At 39.5% G+C, this 24,430-nt stretch overlaps 1 protein-coding gene and 1 non-coding gene across 17 annotated transcripts in view; one reads left to right on the top strand and one right to left on the bottom strand.

Annotated features, from left to right (window-relative positions):
* Positions 1–24,430, bottom strand: part of NEK10 (NIMA related kinase 10) — a 222,831-nt gene that overhangs the window by 70,617 nt on the left and 127,784 nt on the right. For all 16 annotated transcript variants that reach the window (XR_008422616.1, XM_053903873.1, XM_053903876.1 and 13 more), the window contains 3 exons: positions 19,013–19,142; positions 18,398–18,468; positions 6,874–7,087 (listed from right to left, as the gene is read on the bottom strand). Coding sequence is in view for 15 of the 16 variants with exons in the window: in XM_053903873.1 (XP_053759848.1) it covers positions 6,874–7,087; positions 18,398–18,468; positions 19,013–19,142 (415 nt within the window). In the remaining variant the exon portion in view is untranslated. The remainder of the gene's footprint in view (positions 1–6,873; positions 7,088–18,397; positions 18,469–19,012; positions 19,143–24,430) is intronic.
* LOC128777485 (U6 spliceosomal RNA) lies at positions 24,233–24,338 on the top strand. Its single transcript, XR_008422737.1, has one exon. It is a non-coding gene; the product is annotated as a U6 spliceosomal RNA (small nuclear RNA).

Here is a 24,430-nt window from a genome sequence, read left to right on the forward strand (position 1 = left end):
GCTGCTTCCCCTTAAGTACCAGTAGCGGTCAACATCATTGTGATAAACAAAATGGCTCTTCTGATGACCTCCAGTAGACAGTACAGAGGTGATATACTGAATCACTGCTAGGGATGAGGAAGAGAGTAGAGGCAAGAAAGCTGGCCTATCTCACCCCATGTGAGATAATGAGAACGAGAATTGTAAGGATAAGATGGAATTTTCAGACATTTCAGAAATAGATTTGGTAAAAGATTGCTAATAAAATGGATGTAGGATTTGAGGGAGAGTGAGTTGAAGAAAATGTTCAGGTTTCAGTTAAGGTGATGAAGTGGAGAACATGACTGGGTTAAAGAAAGAGATTCCATTCACTGTGAGAATGGCTCAGCATAAGGTACTTATCAGACATAAGGGTAAATGTCCAGCCCAAAATCTATGTCTGTCATGTAGGAAAGGGTACGATCAGGCACACAGTTTTGGAGGTCTTCAGAAAATGGACGTGGAAGTTATGTTGTAAAACACATCCAATGTATTTCGCCTTCTTAGAATATATTGTGTACTTTTTCTCCCAGAGCCCTTATACTATGGACACCAGACCATGAGGCTGCGGCTTACAAACCCAAGGAAAGGCCTAAATGAAGAACACGTGGGGAAAGAGAAGGTCATGGTGGAAGGGCAGTTTCTGGCAGTGTGGATGGGAAACAGGGAAGTCTCTCTGAAGCTCAAAAAAGGAGCCAGATGGGAGGATAGAAGATAAGTCAGGTTCAAGAATCCATGTTTTTCCTCCTCACATCCTTTCTAGCAGGAGTGAACACTGGGAGTAGAGCAGAGGGTGTGAGGGGGCAATTCAGGTTCAGCCAGAAAAGACTAGAAGCTTCAGAGAAGCTTCATGATCATCATAACGCTATATACTATGTAGTTGATAAGGGCATTTAGTAGAAGGCCCATGAGGGTAGATACCCTGTGTTCACTGTGGTATCCCCCACCCCTAGAATATTATCTGACACTAATAGGCACTCAATAAATATTTGTTGAATGAATAATGGAATGACTGGCACCCGGGATAAAGGAGTAGGAAAGAAAAAAGAAGATGAGACTGATACTATGTCCCTTTACTCTCAGTTCCCCGTGGACTATGCCTGGCAGAGGTGCGAATCCAAAGCTCCCAGGCACCACAATGGGAATGTGGAAAATGGATGTGGAGCTTCCGGTGAGTCCATGGAGAGGAGAGGTTATCACTGCATGGAGAGGAGCACAGAGAAAACAGTTCAAATCAGGGATGCCACGGTAGGTCCCCCAAAGCTATAGAGATAGGCTCACCTCATCTAAAGTCAAAGAGACCAAAAGAAGAGGGCGACATGCAGAGCCCCCTCCCATTGGTGTGAGGATGCCTGAGCAGTCTCCTGTACCCAGCTGCCATCTTGGGAGGAGGAAATGGTGAGGAGAACCCTTGAAATGGGCGACAAACTTTTAGACAAAAGCAGTTGATATATGTGATAATGGTTATATCCACCATTTTCTGCCACTGGCAGAAGTAATATATATATGTTATATATGTTATTATTATATATGTATTATGCCAAAATAATATATATTATAGAAAATCAAGTTCCCATTTTGTATAACTTTTACCCAAATTCATCTGAAATGGAAAACCATGGAACTGGATAAAACTCACTTAAGGGAAGAGCAAGAAGAGAAGCAGAACATAAAAATTTAAGAGTCCAGGGAGATATAACAAGAAAGAGTATTCAGAGATGTAGGATGGAAACCAGGACAGAGGAGTGTGGTTGAAACCACAGGAAGAAAAAAAAAAGCTCAAGAAGGAATTATGAACAAGAAGGAAGAATTAGCCCTCAGTTTGATAATTTGTTGTCAGTTACTCTGGAGAAATTCAAGGCTTTCGTCCATACTAACCAGGATTAAATTCAAACATCGTGACTAGGTATTCACAAACTTCTGCCATTTAGCACCAGTTTGCTTTCCCAGACTTTGCAAAGTATACATATCAAAACATGCACTATAAATCAGGAGATCCAACTTTCAGTGCTAGGACAAACTGGCACACTAGCTTGGTGACCTTGGGCAAGCCTCTTCTCTTGGTTTCTCTTTTCTAGCATAAAACAGTTCCATTTCTGGGGCCCCTCGGTAGCTCAGTCGGTTAAGTATCGGACTTTGGCTCAGATCATGATCTCATTGTTGGGGAGTTTCAGCCCCACATCAGTCTCTGTGCTGACAGCTCAGAGCCTGGAGCGTGCTTCAGATTCTGTGTCTCCCTCGCTCTCTGTCCCTCCCTCTCTCATGGTCTTTCCCTCTCTCTCAAAAATAAATAAACACTAAAAAATACTAAAGGGGCGCTTGGGTGGCTCAGTCGGTTGGGCGTCTGACTTTAGCTCAGGTCATGACCTCATGGCCCTCGAGTTTGAGCCCTGAGTCGGGCTCTGTGCTTACAGCTCGGAGCCTGGAGCCTGTTTCAGATTCTGTGTCTCCCTCTCTGTCTGCCCCTCCCTCACCCATGCCGTCTCTGTCTGTCTCAAAAATAAATAAACGTTAAAAAAAAGGAAAAAAAAATACTAAAAACAAATAACATTTCTAAAATGTGATTAGTAGTCCTAAGTAAACCAAGCTGGTATATCCGGAGTTCATGTACTTTTGCTATTCTTTTCCATCCAGGAGTGACTTCTTACCTACTTTTCAAGGCCCAAACTTACCCTGCTTGCTTTGGAGTCTCCCTGAACTATATCAGCCATAGATCTCATTTGATATTCACCCAAATTTCCTCCATTTGATATTTACCCAAGTTGCATATGTGTCTTGGCTTCCCAGGTAGACCGTATAAGTCATTTCACAGCGGGGACCACTCCTCATAATTATTTATAACCTTCACAGTACCAAGCACAATGTCTTACATTCAGAAGACATTCAACAGATCTTTGTTCTTCCACTGTTTTGTTAAATTTTTTAAAGAGTTTATTTGTTTATTTCTGAGAGAGAGAGAGACAGAGAGAGAGAGAGAGAGAGAACACAAGCAGGGGAGGGGCAGAGAGAGAGGGAGACACAGAATCTGGAGCAGGCTCCAGGCTGTGAGCTGTCAGCACAGAGCCCGACGCGGGGCTCGAACTCACGAACCGTGAGATCATGACCTGAGCCGAAGTCAGACGCTCAACCAACTGAGCCACCTGGGGACCCCATGTTCTATTATTAATTATAAACTGCAAGCACTTTGAATTTTTCTCTTTTTGTATTGTTCCCTGTTGCGTTTATGGATACGAAAATAGTTATCCAGACTGAATGAACTTACCATACTAGCAAAAAAATCGTTTAGCTATAGAACAGAGATGATGAAGATAAAAGTACCTGACAAATATCACTGGAAGAGGAGCGGTGAATCCCTGCAAAACTTACCCTTTAAAAACATGCTTCTTTCATGATTACCCTTCGGTCCCCCTGGTACGTTCAGCTCTGCTCCATTTGTACACATAGAAATACACTTTACTTACCAATGTTAACATTAGTCTAAAGCTGTATCCACAAAATCCCAATAATCTGAGTGAAACTGAAATTTTCTATTGATTATCCAGATTATTGTAGGCTGGGTTTTAACCCTCATCCTTGCATTTGCTGGCGAAGATCTAAGCAATGCACTGTTTAGAAATGCCTGCAGCCAATTTTTCTGCCTGTGACATAAGACAACGCCCACAGGGCAGCTATTCTGTGTGTTTAACACGTTGTGCACAATGCCGAAACACCAATCATGATCTTGACTATTACAATGCCAAAACACCGATCATGATTTTGACTACTACCATGCCACAGTATGCTGTGTAGTACGATAGCTTTTATTACATATTTAAGTAAAAGTTACACCTCATTTTTCTCTGCTTGATTTTTATTGTTCTTGACCCTGTGCTCTCCTTGTGACCTGTTATTTTGAATTCTAAAAATTAGAAAGCTTATTCTTCAAAAAGAAAACATTGCTTCTCTTTCATAAGGTCTAAACCACAGTACACAGGGGTGGACTTTATTAGTGAAGACTTCTCTGTCCTTTTGAAATATATATCAATACTCGTCTTTACCAGCCTATTATGAAAATTGCCATAATTAAGAACGAGCTAATGTGTGGAAAAGTAAGTAGCATACACCCCATGACATAAGAGCCCTTAATGTTTCTTATCAATTGTTTGCTTACCCACTAATTTGCAAAATCCAGCAATTCATAATGGATCTCCTTATCAGTGTTGAAAACTCATGACGTTCCACCACACCCACTAATTTCTCTTTCCTTTGACTATTGCTTATCATTGGATTGTGTAATTATATTACTGATATTAACTGCTCTGGGAGGCATTCCACTACATTTGAAATGAAACGATCATAATCTATAACAATACTTAAGAAAAAAAGAGACATAAAATTCGATACCTATAATTTTCCCATCAGCAATGGTGTGGATGTAAGTTTTTTAAAAATAACAATTGGTACTTAGCAAGGATAATGCCAATTAGCTGCATGCTGTCTTTTGATGAAATATAATCATATTTCCTTCTCAGTTCTTTAATAAAGCTGCATTTCTCGTTTTAGTTAACCTTCAAAACTTACCAATATGCATAAAATAGTACAAAAGGAGAAGATATTTTATGGTTTTTTTAAAGTAGTAATATCAACTTTGCCTACAAGTAAAGCACTTCTCCATGGTCCCTAAGAGACTGAATGCTCCATGAGGACATTGAAGCTGGCGAGTAGCACGCGCTCAATAGATATATATTAACTGCATGAAAACCACACACAGATTTAGTACTAATGGACTAAATGGGGAAGTTGCATCAAAAACTTTTTTTTTTACATAATCACTGTTCATTTTCTATAATTTTGTGCCACTTTTTAATTTGCATAGTTCAAACACATTAACTTATTTGATCCTAGTGCCTTCTGCAATAGGTAATATTTTCCCCCTCTTTATGGATGAGTACAGAACCTCTAGAACATCAAAACTCCCTCGTCGATAATAGATCACTCCCTTTGTTTAACCTGGTTATGGCCTGAGAGCTAGATTTCTACAGTTAAAATGGCCTTCTAAATACATACTGAAATACTGATAGATGAGATGATACGGTGTCTTGGGTTTGTTTCAAAATAACCTAGGGATGGCAGGGAGTGGGCAGTGGGGTAGGCATGAAGACAATACGTCATTGGCTCAAAGCAGCAAACTCTTGAAGCTGGAGGGCTGCTACGCAAAGTGCTATCTTTACTTCAGTAAACCTGTGAAATTTTCCACACTAAGAGTTTGAAAAAAAAAAAAAAGCCAAGGAGAAAAAGTAAATAAATGAAACAGTCATTCTCAAGGTGTTTTGCTAAAGATAAGAGGATTTTTGCTGTTAGATTTTAAACTAACTCCACCTACCCCCCCATCAGCTACACGAATCTAATATAAAACGACTCTTTTATGTCCAACTGGAAATTGGCTAAGTAGCTTTGCAGTGCAGAACTTAATAGAAGGCCTCAAATACTTAAGATATATAGAAATGGCCAAATCTCTCACATTTTCGTTTAGTGGGAACACTATACTCTGAATGCAACATGACATCCGTAGAATAGTGTGTTTCTCATTGTTGCCTACTTTTTACAAAGTCAGGTAGTAAAATAACAAGAAAAGTGAGGTCTAACTCACTGTATATAAGATTTAACTGTGTTCAGCAAGAGCTGTAACTCCAAGTTATATGCTCCTAAACATAAACCAAGGCCTTACATAATCACCATGGATTGTTCTGTGAAATTACAGCTGGACTCAGCAAGGCAATAAAAATGAGCTTTTCCCCCCAAAAGAAAACTATATTGAACCTTCAACTACTAGATTCCAAGTATGTCAAGACAAACACACCAAACATTAGTGCTTTGCTTTTAATAGAAAGTAGTTTGATGGAAACTCTGTTATTCAAGAAATCAGAAAAAAGGAAAGAAAAGAAAGGAAAGGAAAAGAAAAGAAAAGAAAAGAAAAGAAAAGAAAAGAAAAGAAAAGAAAAGAAAAGAAACCCAGTTGTATCTTGTCTGAAATCAACTTTTTATATAATTTTCCCAGCTGAGGCAGAACAGTTCTTTAGGGTCCTGGAAAGGAATTCAATGAATAAGTACTCTGATCAAGAATGTTATTATGACCCTCTTTTCTTGGGCCTCATGCCCAAGAGGGAAGGAAAGAACATCTACCAGGCTGCAGGGTCCCTTACGAGATCCCTGCTTGTGGGGAGCCCAGAGCACAAGCAAAGGACAGATCACGGGTCACAATGCAACAAAAGCTACGGGAAAGCAAGAGACAGCAACAAGAGCATCACTGGTCACTTGCACATGTGGACATCTGTGGCTTTTCCCTTTTTCAAGCTATGCTTAGAAATAAACTTAAATATCAAAATAATTTAAAGGTTACTGGCAAGAAAGATAAAAGGATATATTCTGATTTGAAGCATGGCAACATTATTACCACCACAAACAGTAATGACAGCAATTACACTAATAAGACAAAATCTTAAGGCAATTGTTATTTCCTTCTCTGAATTAACACACAACATTTTCATCCATCTTCCCCAAATCGGATTGCTAAAGAAATAAAATACATGCATTCGCTGCTACCTATACAAAGAGCATAATATAAACTTAAAGAATTGCTAAGAGATGCCTCTAATTAGGTGTATTTCTTTGGAAATTCATTTATATTGACTTATTTTAACTATAAGTGTAAGATCTAGAAAAGGATGCAAATATGTAACTATATAATAGTGAAACACTGCATGTAGCAATTAATATTTTCCTAACTTAAGATAACCTTCCAGTAAGACAAGTCTGAACAACTTCAGACATCCTCATTAGAGTTTATCACGAAGAGACTGAAAGATCTGCACTTACATGAGATAACAGAGCCAGCTCCTGGTGACATGTGACAGCATTCCGATTGGCTTCCATAAAGTACCTCTGCGTGCGCTTCCGTTCCCGTTCCAGCTTCTTCTCCAAAGCAAGCTGGGATGTAGATAAGTTGTCTAAATACTTCATCATGACATCTGATATCATCGAGCTGACTTCTACAATATCTGGGCGGGCTTCTGCATCAGGAGTGAGGCACCTAAGAGAACATAAGCTAATTACAGCACTCTGGTCAATGTTGGGACCGAGGCCATGGGGTGTGGAGGTCAAAGTTAAACCCCATTGTGTGTCCACCATGGTGTCTGCACCCAAGAACACCTGAGATAAGATGGACATCAAGCATAGTTTTGAATCCATGACTTCTCAAAAGGTGTTTGGAATGTTTGGGAAGCCGAGGGAGGCAGCACTGTTCTCTTTGCGGTTGGGCTGACAGGCAAGGGCTACAGGCTGAGCGTGAATTGTTCCTCAGGTCTCAGGACAGGTGGATACGGTCACCCACTCCTGTGTGAACTGGTTATTTTCTATAATCACTGCCAAGTCATCACTCAGTGAAACAAAGAGGGATCCCAAGAATGTAGGCCCTGATGACCACCCTGATGCACCAAACAAAAGGAAGGTTTTTAAGGGATCACAACTTATTGGCTTTTCCCAGCTGTACAGCAGCAATATCAACCCAACTTGATTAGTGTGAGCCTTACAAAACATGAAGTCATAAAACTAAAATGCAATCCAGTTACTCAGAGGTTTAAGATGTCTGTAATATTTTTTTTAAGTAGCTAATGTGACACATTGCGTGCTAATATTTTCTGTGATTTGGAGGTAGGAAATGGCAATCAGCTTATTAAAGAGAGTATTATTTATGTCACAGCTAAACAGTAATACAAGGATATTCAAGACACCACGGAATCAGTTATCATGATCATTGTTAGTATGCTTCAAATACTTCTGGTACTCACTATGATATTTTAATTCAAATTCTCTGATTTCACTGAAGCCATGTTCTTCTTAATAAACTTTACTTTATTTGGACTTTGAGAAAAATACCTACTTTGCACATCTGTATTTGATTTAGCAACCTATAGTTCATACCACTTTCACCTATACTGATGTCTCCAGGAAATATTGGGGAATTATTTTATTTTTATTATCATTATTCACAACATAAGACAAAATAAGACTCTAACTTGTTAATTTGCTAATTACTCTTTTAGACTTGATTATGAGTAAAATATACCTCTTTTAACTAGATTTTAAGACATTATCATCTCATACTTAATCTTTGTGTTATTTCTTGCTAAGGCAGTGGTCTTGCCCTCTGGTTATGACAGACACTTTACACATCTGCTGAATTCATATTTAACAAAGCTCGGTCTTTGCATTTATAACAAAGAGAGGCAAGAGATAGTAGAGACAAGGCCAGCTACATAATTTGTGGAGTTCCCAGTGCAAAATGAAAGTGTGGTGCCCCAGCAGGGAGTGAGGAAATCAATCTCCCTTCCCATAGTCCAGGGTACCAAATGATGGTAGACAGGAGACCCTCAAGAGACTTAAACCTCCATGCCCACATGACGTACTTGATACCTCAATTGGAGGTGGGCAAGAGGCCCCACTGTGTCACCCACTCAGTGCACCATGATGCTACCACCCTGGTTAAGGATGGCCTCATTTTTGCCTCACCCGAAGATGCCAGCAGGGCACATGCTGCACCCTGATCCTCTCCTTGTCTGCATCCACAAAGCAGAATACAGGATGTTGACACACCCAATCACACCAGGTAGAGAACAGTAGCAATGATGGGACAGGGACAGGGTCAGGAACAGGGAGCCGGAGGCCAGGTAGGGGCCAGGGCGTCAGGAGCAGATAGCTGAGAATCTATGTCAGAGAAGTAGGAAGTTGGAGGGACCACTTATGAACTGAGGCTCCCCAGCCTCAAACATGCATGCCCCTTGCCTCCTCAGACTTAATTTCCAAAACACAAATTTAAAGATAAAATTATTAAGAATCTCATGACTTTTAATGCAGAGGCTTAAACACTAAGTGCGGGGCAGTTTTGAGTATGAGGCCATAGGCAGTGAGCATTGGTCATAGATCATCCCTGCTTAGATATTTCAGAGAATTCTTAAAAGTGAACAAATGCTGGGGCACCTGGGTAGCTCAGTCGGTTGAGCGTCTGACTATTGGTTTCAGCTCAGGTCACAATCTCACTGTTCAAGGGGATCGAGCCCCACATCAGGTTCTGCGCTGATAGCAGGCAGACTACTTGGGATTCTCTCCCTCTCTGTCTGCCCCTTTCCTGTTCTCTCTCTCTCTCAAAATAAACAAATAAACATGAAAAAACAATTTTAAAAAAGAGTGAACAAGTGCTTCAGTGACTCTCCAATAAAAGAAACAAAATTGTGTTGTAGCAAGAACCTAGGTTGTTCTACTCACCTCACCCTCTTTGTCCCCACTCTGCTCTGAGAGACCAGATGGAAAGAATTAGAAAGATGTGATGTTCAGTTGTATTCATTTTGTGTTTCAAGAAACAAAGAGTTGAGGATTATGGTGGTGTGAGTTGTTCCCTTTGTCTCTCGCCTTCAATGTATAACCAGTAGGGCATCCATAAACCAACAAGGTTTCCTCTGCACAGCACACCAGGATGCCGGAGTGATCCATACATCCGTATAATGAGGGTGAGTGGATCGGACTTCATGGAGGTGGTAGAACCAAGGATAAAGTGTCAGAACTGAGGGAGACTGAAATTCTAAAAAAGGACCAAACAGACATTCTGGGGCTGAACAACCCGACAAATGGGATGAAGAGTGCATTACAAAGCACTGTAAACACAACAGATCAGATGGAAGAGAGAATATGTGACCTGGAAGGTAGGAATCTGGAAATGATTCATGTGGAGGAGAAGAGAACTTCTATTTTTAAAATGACTTTTACAAAGTGAAGAAATCCTACGAGAGCTATCAGACTGCGTTAAGAGAGCCAACAAAAATAATGGGTATATCATAAGGAAAAGAGAAGAAGGGGGCAGAGAGGCAGTTAAAAAAACAATAGCTGAGAACTTCCCAAAGCTGGGGAAAGAACTAGACATAAAAGTCCACGAAGCTAATAAATCACCTTACTGGCTCAATGTAAAAAAACTTTAAGACACGTTATAGTGAAGCTGTCAAAAGTCAAGGATAAGGAAAGAATCTTAAAGGCAGCTCGGGAAAAAGAGACTAACCTACAAAATAACTCCCATTAAACTATGAGCAGATTTCTCTGCAGAAAATCTACAGGCCAGAAGAGAATGGAATGATTACTCAAAGTATTGAAATATAAAAATCTTAGGCAAGAAAACTATCCAGCAATGTTATCCTTCAGGCATGAAGGAGAAATAAAAGATTTCCCAAACAAAAGCTGAATGAGTCTACCACCACTAGACCTGCTTTACAGGTCTAGTTGAAAGGAGCTCTTCTGCCTTAAACAAAAAGACAAAAGTACCCAGATTTTCAAGTAAGGTGATAAATAGAATCACAAAATTGTACACAAAATTGTAATTCTATTTCAGAATAGGGTGTTAAACTATGACATAAAGGTTAAAGGATACAAACATTTAAAAAAAAACCTGTACATGCCAGCAATTTAGTAGTAAACATATAGCATAAAAAGAGATAATTTGTGACAGCAAAAATATAAAAATGGGAGAAGGAAAATGACAGCACCTGTATAGACAAATGAAGATTAGTTGTTATCAGCATAAAATGGACTATTTTATCTGTGAGACGTTTTACATAAAGTTCAAAAATCTAGAGCAAAGACACAAAACTGCAAAAAGGGGGAAACTGAGAAAATTATCATAGAAAGTCGCCAACCTAAAATGTAAACAGAAACACAAAGAAAAAGAAAACAATAGAGATACAAAACAACCAGAAACTAAAAGACAAAATGGTAGTAGTAAGTCTCCATATACCAATAATCACTTTCAATATAAATGGATGAACTCACCAATCAAAAGGCACCGAATGTCTAGATAGATTAAAAAATAAGACCCAACCAAATGCTGCCTTCAGGAGACTCATCTCAGCTCCAAAGACAAACATAGGTTCAAAGCGAAGGGGTAGAAATTGATACTCTAAGCAAATGATAACTAAAGGAAAACAGATATAACCATACTTATATCAGACATAGTAGACTTTAAGCCAAAAAATATAACGAGAGACAAAGAAGGTCATTATATAATGATAAAGGGGTCAATACACCAAGAAGATATAATAACAAATATACGTTCTCCCAACATCTTCGCATCAAAATATAGTAAGCAAATACTATCAGATCTTAAAGGAGAAATAGACAATGCAATAATAGTAGACCCCCCTATCAGCAATGGATAGATCATCCAGAAACCAGCATTACCTTGATACCAAACCAGATGATAAAGACACCACAAGAAGAGAAAACTATAGAAAAATATCCCCGATGAATATAGATGCAAAGATTCTCAACAAAATATTAACAAAACTCAAGAATACACTAAAAGGAGAAAACACCATGGCGAAGTGGGATTTATCCCTGGGACACAAGGAAAGTTCAACACATACAAATCAATAAATGTAATTTGTCACATCAGTAAAATGAAAGATAAAAACTACTTGATCTCAATACACACAGAAAAAGCATTTGTCAAAATATAACATTATTTTATGATAAAAATCCTCAACAGATTGGGTATAGAAGGAATATATCTCAACATTAAAAAGTCCACATACAACAAACCCACAGGTAACATCATACTCAATGGAGAAAACTTGCAAGTGTTTCCTCTGAGATCACAAGCAAGGCAAGGTTGCCCACTCTCATCATTCTATTCAGGATAGTATTGGAAAAGTCCTAACTAGAGCAATGAGGCAAGGCAAAGAAACAAACGACACCCAAATCAGGAAGAAAGAAGTAAAATTTTCTCTGTTTACAAATGATATCATCTTACATATAGAAAATCCCAAAGAATCAATCGAAAAAAACTGTTGAAATTAATCAGTGATTTCAGGAAAGGGGCAGGTTACAAAACGAACTTACAGAAACCAGTGGCGATTCTTTTATACTAATGATAAAGCATTAGAAAAAGAAATAAAGAAAACTATCCAAATTGCAATAGCATCAAAAATAATAAAATACTTAGGAATAAATTTAACGAAGGAAGTGAAAGATCTATACAACAAAACTACAAGACTTTGCTGAAAGAAACTGAAGAAGACACAAATAGATGGAAAGACATTTTGTGTTCATGTATCAAAAGAGTAAATATTGTTAAAATGGCCATACCACCAAAAGCCATCTACAGACTCAGTACAGTTCCCATAAAAATACCAAAGGCATTCTTCACAGAAATAGAAGGAAAAATCCTAAAATTTGTGTGGAACCACAAAAGGCCCTGATTAGCCAAAGCAATCCTGAGAAAAAAGAATAAAACTGGAGATAACACACATCCTGATTTTAAACTATACTATAAAACCCTACTAATAAAAACATTAGCATCCTGGCATAAAAATAGACCCATAGACCAATGGAAGAGTATAGAGAGCCCCAAATTTAACTTCCAGAATATATATTCAACTAATATTTGACAACAGAGCCAAGAACACACACTGGAGGAAAGATAGTCTCTTCAACAAATGATTCTGGGGAAAGTGAAGAAATATATACAGAATTGCCTCCCTATCTCACATCACTCACAAAAATTATCTCAAAATCAGAGACTTAAACATAAGACCTGATACCATAAGACTCTTAGAAGGAAAGGAAGAAGCTCCTTGATATTGGTCTTGGCAATGATTTTTTTTTTTAACATGATGCCAAAAGTAAAAACAACAAAAGAAATGACAAATGGGACTACGTCAAACTCAAAAGCTTCTTCACAGCTTCTGCTCCTTAATTAACAAAATGAAACGGCAGTCTACAGAAGCAGAGAAAATTTTTACAAGCCACATATCAGATATACATCAAGAACAAAACACAACTTAGTAACAATAAAACAAATAACCTGATTAAATTGGGCAGAACTAAACAGATATTTTTCCAAAGAGGACATCAAAATGGCCAATAGGCACATGAAAAGATGCTCAATGTCACAAATCACCAAGAAGACACAAAGAAAAACCATGATGATCTATCACCTTACACCTGTTTAGAATGGTTATCATCAAGAAGACAAGAGATAAAAGGTGCTCATGCGGATTTGGTGAGAAGGGAACACTAACACAGTTGGTGAGAATGTAAATTCCTCCAACCACTACAAAACACAATATGGAGTTTCCTCAAAAAATTAAAAAATGGATGTACCATACGATCCAGCAACTCCAATTCTGGGAGTACACCCAAAGGCACTGAAAATAGGATTTCAACAAGGTATCTGCACTCCCATATTTATTCACAAGAACCAAGACATGGGAACAACCCAAATGCCCATCATCATATGAATGAATGAAAGAGTTGGGTGTATATGTACAATGGGACATTATTCAGCCATGAAAAAGGAAGATATCTTCCCATATTTGGCAGCAGAGATGGAACTTGAGCACATTATGCTAAGTGAGATGACTCAGAGAAAGACAAGTACTGTATGATATCACTTATATGGAATCTAGAAAAATCAAAGCTACAAAAAAATAGAAAGTAAATGGTGGTTATCAGGACACGAGGTGTGGGGGCTATAAGAATGATGGTAGCTAAGTGTACAAACTCGTGATGAGTAGTAAATAAGCATAGAGACCTAATGCACCGAATAATGAATATAGATAATAATACTGTACTGTAATTATATGATATGATAAATATTGCTTCAACAGCAATCATATTACAATATATCAAATATATACAATACATCATTATGGAGACATTGTACACCATAAATTTACAAAATGCAACATGTCATATTTACTTTGGGGTGGGGGGGAAGAAAAAAAAAACAGAGTTGGGGGGGGTAATGTAAAGATCCCTTTGTCCTTAAAACTAGCTGAAAGCATTAACTTTGTTAGTCATCATGACCGGCTCTGAAACAAAGCACCAGACAGCTTATGCAACCAGGCACAGATAGAGAAATGTAAGGCAATTGAAATATTTTGTGCATAAAAGGAAATGTTCTTCTTTTTAAAAAAGTAAACAGACAATACTCTCTTAACAGTGTACTGGAAGGTAAAAATAGTAATGTTGGTACTGGGCAGAGCAACAGAATGGATTTATTTTCTGCCCAAACTCTTCAGGGTTGCTAAGTTATCCTCCCAATGTAAAAGCCTACTAGGAAAGACAAGTTCCAGTGACAGAATGTGCTTGTATGCCATATGAACGGACAGGAAAAAGGAAAGATTCTACACATTAGAAACACAACTGCATCAACTCTACTTGAGACAGGGTGTAGACAGTGAAAATGAGATGGGAAAGCAGAAGAAGGATAATGTAATTGGAAACAACACCAAGTATGAAATGAAGAATGAGTCCAGTAAAGTTTCCCATTAATGGCTATCTTATATTTCAAAGGCTCTATCATGTTGTTGTTGATCAGCTCTGAGCCTAATTTGCTGAGTCATAAATGATTATTAAGACCAACTTTTACCTTTATATATTCCTTGCATCAATTTCCTAAAGAAAATAGGAAACTAAAAAAATAGAAAATTGAATTTGCTTCCTCATTCTTTTGGAACTTAATTTTTAAAGACTAAAAATCCAAAGCAAATTAAATATGTAATTGCATAAAATTCATGGCTGAATTTGGTTTTATGTATGTCAAATTTTGTAAAGATAAAACTTTGTGATGTGAACCCAGACAACGAGTCTCGAATAACTTAAATGAAGACCACATCTGCTACAGAATGCACACATCTTAATGTATGATCAGTTACCAAATTAAAATTAAATCATCAGTCCTTACTTATTATAGCATCTTAGTGTTTTGAATTAAAAGTGTCCTTATAAACATTTCATCCCGAGTCCCCTGATAGTGATCATTCATCCTCTTAAACATTCTGGTGCCAGGGAACTCACTCCCCACCCAGCAGCCTGCCTCACTATGGGCATCTCTAATCCTGACACATACTTCTTTTTTTTTTTTTTTAAGTTTATTTATTTATTTTGAGAGAGAGAGAGAGAGAGCACAAGAGAGCATGAGAAAGGGAGACGTAGAGAGACAGGGAGAGAGAGAATCCCCAGCAGGTTCCAACACCGTCAGTGCAAAGCCCAATCCAGGACTCGATCCCATGATCCATGAGATGATGACCTGAAACCAAGAGTCAGACACTTAACTGGCTGAGCCACCCGGATGCCCCCGGCACATACATCTAACGGTGAGCTGACCTGGGCCTCCTTGGAACTCCACTCCATGGCTGTGGCTCCACTTTTCTGAAGTCCAGAGAATAAACTCAGTTGTTTTCACGTTTTTGGTGCCATTCCATTTTCATGCTTGTATCCCAAACTTGTTGACCCAACCTCCAACTCACCATGGAAACAGCCCCACTTCTCTCCATCAACGCCACCACTATTTCAGTCAGATCTGCCGTCATCTCTCGGGAGATAGCTAGATCCGCTTCCCTTCACTCCCCCAATCCTTCCTGTCTATTCCCCATGGAGCAGCCAGCACGATCTTTGCTATAGAAGAAATTTTCACTACATGCCAGCCTAGAAATGACCTTAAATTTTCTCCTCAGTACTTGAGATAAAAATTCAAAGTCCTCAACGTGGCCTAGTTGATCTGGCCCCTGTCAGCCTCCCCAGGCCCTCAGCATTATTTGGCTATTCTCTTCCTTACTTGGCATGCTACATCTCCAATTTCTTTTAGTTCCTCAAACTAATAAGCTCTATGGTCTATGAAATGTTTTCTCTACTCTGTTTACTATTTGAGAATTAGTGGTTGTTTAGGTCTCGGATTACATGTTCTTTCTAAATAGAAACTTCCCCCAAGTCGCTAGACTAGGCCAAGTCCTTCTGGACTCTCTCATTGCTTCCTTTACCATTCTTCATCAAATTTATCAGAACTTATTTTAGATACTTAATCCCATAAATAGTAACACTAATATTATTAATAACAATACCTAATTTTACTGACGGTTCACCTGATGCTGGCACTGTGCGAAAAGCACTAGAAGCGTTATCCTATTTAGGCTTTGGAACCAGCCCATGAGTAGTTACTATTGCTACCTGTACATCACAGATGAGAAAAGGGGTTGAATGGAAGAGTAGGGATTAAAATCCAGCTGATTCCAGGGGCACGTGGGTGGCTCAGTTGGGTAAGCAGCCAACTTCGGCTCAGGTCATGGTTTCACGGTCCGTGAGTTGGAGCCCCGCGTCAGGCTCTGTGCTAACAGCTCGGAGCCTGGAGCCTGCTTCAGATTCTGTGTCTCCCTCACTGCCCCTTCCCTGCTCCATCTGTCTTTCTCTCTCAAAAATAAGTAAACATTAAAAAATAGATCGATCGATCGATCAATCAATAAAATCCAGCTGATTCCAGAATCTATTGATGTTCTTAAACTTTACATGTAATATTGGTATCTGACTCCTCCACTAACCTGTTAGCCCCAAGACACATGGATACCAGTAGCCAGGGAGCCTGTCAGAAGCAAATTATGGTCCCGTTTGCCCAGTGCCACAAACTCAGAATAATGTCTCTGTACATTTTCTCTGCACCACCCCTCCCCTGGTCTTTGTGGCACTCAAATACCTATGAAAAGGAGAAATTAAATGACTAAATCTGGTATTCTTGTCTTCACATCTCCGGAGACTTCTTGAATTTTTAAGGCACTTTCCAGAAAACAAATAGCAGATAATAGGATCAAACTGTGGAGACGAGCAATTTAAATACATTTGTCTGGATTCATTAGCAACAGGGCATGATCTAATATATGCAGAATTCAGATTATTCCGAAAGGGGTTTCAGCTCATTTCCCATAATATTAACAATGATAATTGCCAATATTGCTTAAGATTTACCATTTGCCAAGCTCTATGCTAAGTGATTTTCATAGTTACTTTGTATAATTATCACACCAGCCTGATGAGTTTGGTATTATTACAGCCCCCATTTTAACTGGATGAGGGAACAGAGATGCAGAAAGATGGTCCAATGTTTGTTCAGAGTCTACAGTTAGTGAAACTCAGCCCCAGCTGGGCCTGGGCCCCTTAACTGTAGGACAGCACTGTGCTGAACAAGGAAAGTTTCAATATGTAATCCTACAAACTGTGAGAGTACCTATTAATGTGAACGACAGGCTCAGAGGAGAAAGTGAAGGGAATACATCTCTTACATTCCATCAGAGGTGGTGCTAGGTGCTGGGGCAGGTACAGGACCAAGTTTAAAGGCAACTGGGCAGGAGAATGGACAGATATTCTATCTTGGGGGAGTCTGGGATTTCTATAATAATAATAATGAGGATTTGACTGAGCTTGATGGGGCAGATAAGTAGTCTTGAGCCAACTTAGGAGCATACATTCGTATATAAGTAACAGCCAGAAAACAAGTCATTTATTCATAGAACCAGTATTTGTTAAGGGTCTGTCTTGTACCAGGCACTGCTCTGGGCTCTGAAGAGCTATGAATGAGACTGGAGAAGACCCTGCTCCTGGAGAGTTTTCCTTCTGGTGGGGACAAGACAGACAATAAGGAAACAAGTCTGCATGGACCTGTCTAACATGTCAAGGGATGGGTGCCATGAGCTTTGTAAAGCAGGCGAGAGGGCCAGAAAGCAGAGAGGCTGTGGGGAGATCAGGCAGGCTCCCTGATGATGGCAAATAACATCAGAGACATGAATGAAATGGGGCCTATGCCATGCACATACCAGAGGGAAGAGAAGTCCAGGAAAAGGCAAGAGGGAGGACAAAGGTCCAGGGGCAGTCGCGTGCCAGGACTCGCAGGGAGCTCCCTGTGGCTGCAGGGAGGGAGGGAGCACCAAGGGAGCAGAGGGAAAGTGGGACGGAAGGGTGACAGGTCAGCGGGGACAAGCCCTGTGAGGTCAGAACTTTGTGAATGCAACGGGAAATGACTTTCATTAAAATCCTACTATACTGCCGGCCGGAGCGCTTCTTTCTGATTTTCTTTGAAGAATTATTATACAACATAACATTACCAATTTAAAAATAGAAATGAAAAAGTGCTTGCAATTTTATCATTTTGCATGGCCTTTGCCAGTTTCCTATGTCCTTGTCTAGCCTTTTCTCACATCTGTGCATATATTTACAGTTTTTCTCAGAGTTACAAACAGCTTTACATCCTGTTTGCTTTACTTAGCTTCTTGCCGTATTTGTTTTACGGCCTGATACAAAGCCCTCTGAATAATCATTCTGATGGCTGCATAATATTGCAAGTGCGGACAATACTTCCTCTTGGACCCTTCAGTGGCTTCCAAATGGTCACCATTACTGATGATACACAAATGTTTTTCTAGGTTTGGATTGTGTGGCAGCCCTTCTTCTTCATGAATATGGACACAGTAAATTCGGAGAGATGCGAGGTATTTCTTGACCATCCCTATCGGTTCAGAGTTGTGAGGATAATTACCTGCTGATGGTATCTGTCACTTTCTCAGAGTAGGTGCCTTCTGGCACTGGTTCATATACCGCCTGCACTATCTGCAAAACAGACAGACTAGTGTGATGGACATAAAGAGGCCACTAGTATCTACGCTACTTGGCCACAACATGAAAGCTGCCCGATAAGCATTATGACCATGCACACATTTTAATCAGAAACAAAAACATCCCAACAAATAAAAAATTAACATCGAGTAAACAGTTCTCGAGCACAGACTGTATTCTTCAAGCTGAGTTACAGTTAGCCTCAGATTCATAATAAATGATGTGTAGGATAATATAATATGCCAATTGTAGGCAATCCAAACCACAATTAAAAATAAAAGACCAAAAGTAATTTGATAGATTTATTTGTATAATTTTCTATGATAAATGAAGACAATTATAGGGGGAAATGTGCCATAGCACATGACGTATATTTAGAAGAAAGGGGGGTAAATAATGAACGGGATCACGTGGTTAATAAAACAATGTGCCTGCTTTTAATTGACATTTTCATAAAAACCACAAATGATCTATTTAGGGAGAAAAGAAATGGCATTTTTAGCAACACAAGACCCTTCTGTCTCCCAACACTGCTTACTTTTGTAGCCAGGGAGAGCATGTTGGTGCTGTAGAAGGGAGGATTCAGAGTTGCCATCTGATAAAGGATGCAGCCTGCCGCCCAGACATCAGCCTTCTCCCCATACGGCTCGCTCTTCAGTACCTCAGGGCTGAATTAAAATAAGGTTGTTAATAGATACTGTAAAAGGCAGAAGAAATCAGCACAGAAAGAAGTCCAATTTTCAAGCAATAGTTGGAGATATGAGGGGAAAAAATGGAAACCCTTTATCACTAATTCAAATAAATATATTAAAAACTATCTTTGAATTCTCCCAGACTCAGATGAATCAAGAAGCACCATCAAGCAATTCCATTTTAAGCACTAAATATCAACGAACCATATAAATATTGCCTATTAAGTGCCTAAGGAAGTTATTTCCAGAAACAATCACCCCTCTGTGGTAGAAGGAATTGTTGGCTCCGGATCTTTACTATTCTGAAGACTTTGCACATCTCACCCTTACAACGGTCTCTTGGGCAGTGGTCATTACCCACCTCTGCCTTTGGTTTGGTTTTGTGTTGGTGTGGCCAGCGGAATATGGAAATGACAGTGAACCAGACCAGAGCCTTTGTCTTAGCAAATATTGAGTGCTTTCATTTGTCCTTTGAGGAGCTTCTGTCCATTACCAAGAGAAGAACATATCCCAGTGGCTGTTGTCCCACCAGCCTGGGTCCAGCAAAAAATACACGGAGGAGATCTGCCCCACACACTGCATAAACCTACAGCCGGAAGGAAGGAGAGCTTGCCCAGAAGGCCCAGACCTATGAGTCTAACAATAAATGCTTATTGTTTTTTTTTTTAATTTTTTTAATGTTTATTTATTTTTGAGAGAGAGAGAGACACACAGACAGAGCGCAAGTGGGAAGGGGCATAGAGAGAGGGAGACACAGAATCCAAAGCAGACTCCAGGCTCTGAGCTGTCAGCACAGAGCCCGATGTGGGGCTCGAACCCACAAACCGTGAGATCATGACCTGAGCTGAAGTCAGACGCTCAACCAACTGAGCCACTCAGGTGCCCCAATAAATGCTTATTGTTGAACGCCACTGAAATTTTTGTGATTTGTCATACAGCATTAGTATGGGATAACTGATTGATACAGCCCCTCCCATTGCTCTTCAACTCTAGCCTATAAAGTAGGAGGAAGACCATATTTAAATATGTTGCAGAAAATGACAACATCCAACCTGTTCACCTCTTCTGAAATCACATTTCCAATCTGGACATGGATGCTGTCACCCTTTAAATGAATTTAAAGTGTGAGAGTTTATGGTTTTGACATTTTTTTAAGTGGAGGGGAGTGCAATTCTCCTGGATATTTTGGAGTAATAGAAGTCTCCTCTATCATATTTGTAGAGTGAAACTCAGGAAAGGGTTTAAAGCACTTAATACCCACACATCCTAAATTAAGTACTTTAGCAATTCACTTCTGTATGTATTTAGGACTGTGCTCAGCCCTCTACATAAATAGAGTAGGGATTAAGGGTTAGCTTTGATGGTGGATTAAGGTATAAAGAAACTGATAAATTGATATTAGAACAACCAGAGTAGACATAAATCAATGTTGACTATTAAGAATATCCAAGGAGGGGCGCATGGGTGGCTCGGTCGGTTAAACGTCCGACTTAAGCTCAGGTCATGATCTCGCGGTCCGTGAGTTCGAGCCCCACGTCGGGCTCTGTGCTGACAGCTCAGAGCCTGGAGCCTGTTTCAGATTCTGTGTCTCCCTCTCTCTCTGACCCTCCCCCGTTCATGCTCTGTCTCTCTCTGTCTCAAAAATAATAAATAAACATTAAAAAAATTAAAAAAAAAAGAATATCCAAGGAGTTGCTATTTTTGCGAGATTATGAAGAAGAATTCTTAGTTTTAGATTTACGTTATGTGCTTGCAGAGGAAGGTATGATTTCTAGGTCTCTCAGTTGGGCATTTTCATATTTGGTGTTTTTGAGCTCAATAGCATGGCAATGGGGGAAATGGGAATGAAATTTCCAGGACTCTGCTGGTTCTAACTGTATAAAAAGTGTCTCCTGTTGTCACCTGTCAACTGTTCACATTTAAAAGAAAATGCCTTAACAAGAAATAGTGTCCTCCAGAGGAAAAAAAAAATGTCCTTGGCCCCCCACAGAAAAATTTCTCACGTTTTAATCTACTGAGAAGTCAGAGGATTTGTTTCCTGTTTCCAAAAGCTCATGAAGCAGATGCTACGAGTGTTCCACCCATTTCCCCTTAGACCCCTTTTCCATTTCCTGTTCCCGCTATGCTTTCACTCTCAACAGCCAGCATTTGTACTTCTTTGGAAAATAGCCTTCATTTGCTCTCAAAAAAACAATCACTCAACCTGGGGGAAAACACTTGTAGGAACAGAATTTGCTCAGTTTATTTTTCTCATCATTCCATCTCCTCCTTCTCACTGGAGACCACAAACCCTGCTCATTCCAACAGGCATTCCCCTTTGCACTCCGGCTTTGCAGCTCCCAGCAAGGCGTGGGGTCTATTTCTCTACCCCTTGAAACTGCACTTGATGTGACTTGCTTTGGCCAAGAAGATACAAGCAAAAGTGATATAAGGAGAGGCTTAGAAAATACTCTTTGGGGCTTTCTCTCCCTTCCTGCCTTGGAGAATCCTATGAACACAACCAGGCGACTGAGCCCAGGTTTGCCTGCTGGATGATGGTAACTCGTGGCCCAATTACCTCCACCCACTACCCACAGCCAGCCTACCATCAAACCAGTGCGGGAAGCCACTGGAAACCAGGTGACCACACATACTGAGCCCAGCCAATACTCTAATCAGCAGTCCTCACTGAGACCAGCCCAATTTGCCCAATGCACCCAGTGTATTGATGCTTTTAAAAAGTTTATTGTATTAGGCCACCAAGTTTTGAGGCAGTTTGTTGAAGTTAACTGTTATATAATAGATCTCATCAGATTCTCAAAGCTGTGCATGAGCCCTTGAATCAATGCTGTGCGTGAGCCCCTGAAAAAAGACCGAGAATTCCTTTTCCGGAAAAGAATTAAGAAAGGGAAATGAAAGACAAGCAATACAACTGCCAACTCTCATATCACTTTGCTGCTGGGATAAACTTCAAATATCCTCTGAGGTAAGAGTTTCCTAATTACAACCAAAAGCAACGACAAATAGAACGCAGAGTCTGATTTCGAGAAGCCACAACAAAATCTTGTTATGGTCTCAGTTGTGTCCCCCAAGATTCATATGTCGAAGTCCCAATCCCACTACCTTGGAATGTGACCATATTTTACAATAAATTCTGTATGAGATGATCAAGTTAAGATGATGCCTCTAGGATGGGCCCTACTCCAGTCTGATCGGTGTCCTTCTCCCCATGAGTGTGCACAGACAGAACAACCACCATGTGAAGAGGCAACAAGAGGGTGGAATCCTGGCATCTGCAAGCCAGAGGAGACAGGCCTCAAAGGAAACTAAACTGGCCAACACTTTGATCCTGGACTCTCAGCCTTCAGAACTGTGAGAAAAGAAATTTAAGCCGCCCAGTCTGTGGTATTTTGTTATGGCAGACTTAGAAAACTAATGCAGGTTCTATGAGAAAACCTACTTATGTGTTTTTCACCTTCAAAAGAACCCAGCCTTTTGGAAATATGGCTAAAGTCATTGATTCAATCACATCTTACCAATATCATATAAGTTTTTTGGTGATTTTTTTTTTTTTTTTTTTTTTTTATTTTATTTTTGGGACAGAGAGAGACAGAGCATGAACGGGGGAGGGGCAGAGAGAGAGGGAGACACAGAATCGGAAACAGGCTCCAGGCTCCGAGCCATCGGCCCAGAGCCTGACGCGGGGCTCGAACTCACGGACCGCGAGATCGTGACCTGGCTGAAGTCGGAGGCTTAACCGACTGCGCCACCCAGGCGCCCCTGGTGATTATTATTTGAAACCCATTGTAAAATAATTTGCTGTCTTGTAATGATTTCCAATTTCTCTGTTTAAAGTGAGCCCAACTACATTTAGAAAAATACAGAGATTTATAGCTAGCAATGATCAAAGAAAACATAACTTAGACAATATTAAACAAACATAGGGGCTCTTCTGACAAAGATTAAAGTATTTACAATTATGTGTGTAAAAATCACAGCCATGGTCAGTTATATGGCAATAAAAATGTATTTACTTTTACCATGTACAACATGGTGACTACAGTTAATCATAATGTACTATATACTTGAAATTTGCTAAAAGAGTAGATCACAAGTATTCTCATCACACACACAAAGAGGTAACTATGTGAGGTGATGAATATGTTAATTAACCTGATTGTGGTAATTATTTCACAATGTGTAAATATATTGAAACATCACATTGTATACCTTAAATATATACAATTTTTAATTGTTAATACCTCAATAGTGCTGGAAAAAAATTTTAAGTGAAGTCAGGGATAGTAAAGAGGTGGATGGCAAGGAACAATGTGCATTTATTATAAATATTCTAATAAATAAGTAAACATAACTCATATAGACTGAGTAGCCTTTCAGATGGGGCTGGACACTAACCACTACCTCTGTTTTAATAAGTCATAAATTCACAAATTGATAATAAAAATGATGTAGAAGATAGATGAGGTTGAGAGGACGCTTAATTTTTTAAAACATAAACTTTTTGTTCAGATTTTAAAATTCCACTACTAGTCCTTCCCTGATATATGAACAATTAAGTTGCTAATTGCCAAGGATTTATTTCTATTTCTATTTTTTAATTTTTTTAATGTTTTTATTTATTTTTGAGACAGAGAGATACAGAGCATGAGCAGGGGAGGGGCAGACAGAAAGGGAGACACGGAATCCAGGCTCCGAGCTGTCAGCACAGAGCCCGACGCGGGGCTCTAACTCTCGGAGTGTGAGATCATGACCTGAGCTGAAGTCAGACGCCCAACTGACTGAGCCACCCAGGTGCCCCGCCAAGGATTCTTATTTACTAAGTGAGCTAAACAAGAGTATTGGACCTAGATGTCTTTTAAAACATTTTAAAATATGAATATTTTTATAACTCTTAAGTAATTCAGTAATATGATAATTCATATAAGTTTGGAGGGGAGACTTTTTCCTTTAAATGGACCAAAGTAAATGAAGTTAGATAACAGATGTTAAAAGGTTTTATGTATAAATAAGTATATTCCTTTTTCCTGCAGTAGTCATATAGTCGTCTTTGTTAAGTTGGATCATTGGCACTTACTTTGTCAGCACGTATGTGAAAATTAGAATGATACAGTGAAGATTAGCCCGACATCTCCACAAGACGTCATGCGAATCTGTGAAACATTCCATATTTTGGAAGCAGTGAGATGACAGGGAAAACTGTCATTAGGACTATTCATTGGGATTATACATTAGGACTATTCTCTAGTCAACAGAGTCATGTCCTA

This window comes from Panthera pardus, unplaced genomic scaffold (genome assembly GCF_024362965.1).
Source record: "Panthera pardus isolate Hobbes unplaced genomic scaffold, ASM2436296v1 HiC_scaffold_16, whole genome shotgun sequence".
NCBI lineage: Eukaryota > Metazoa > Chordata > Mammalia > Carnivora > Felidae > Panthera > Panthera pardus.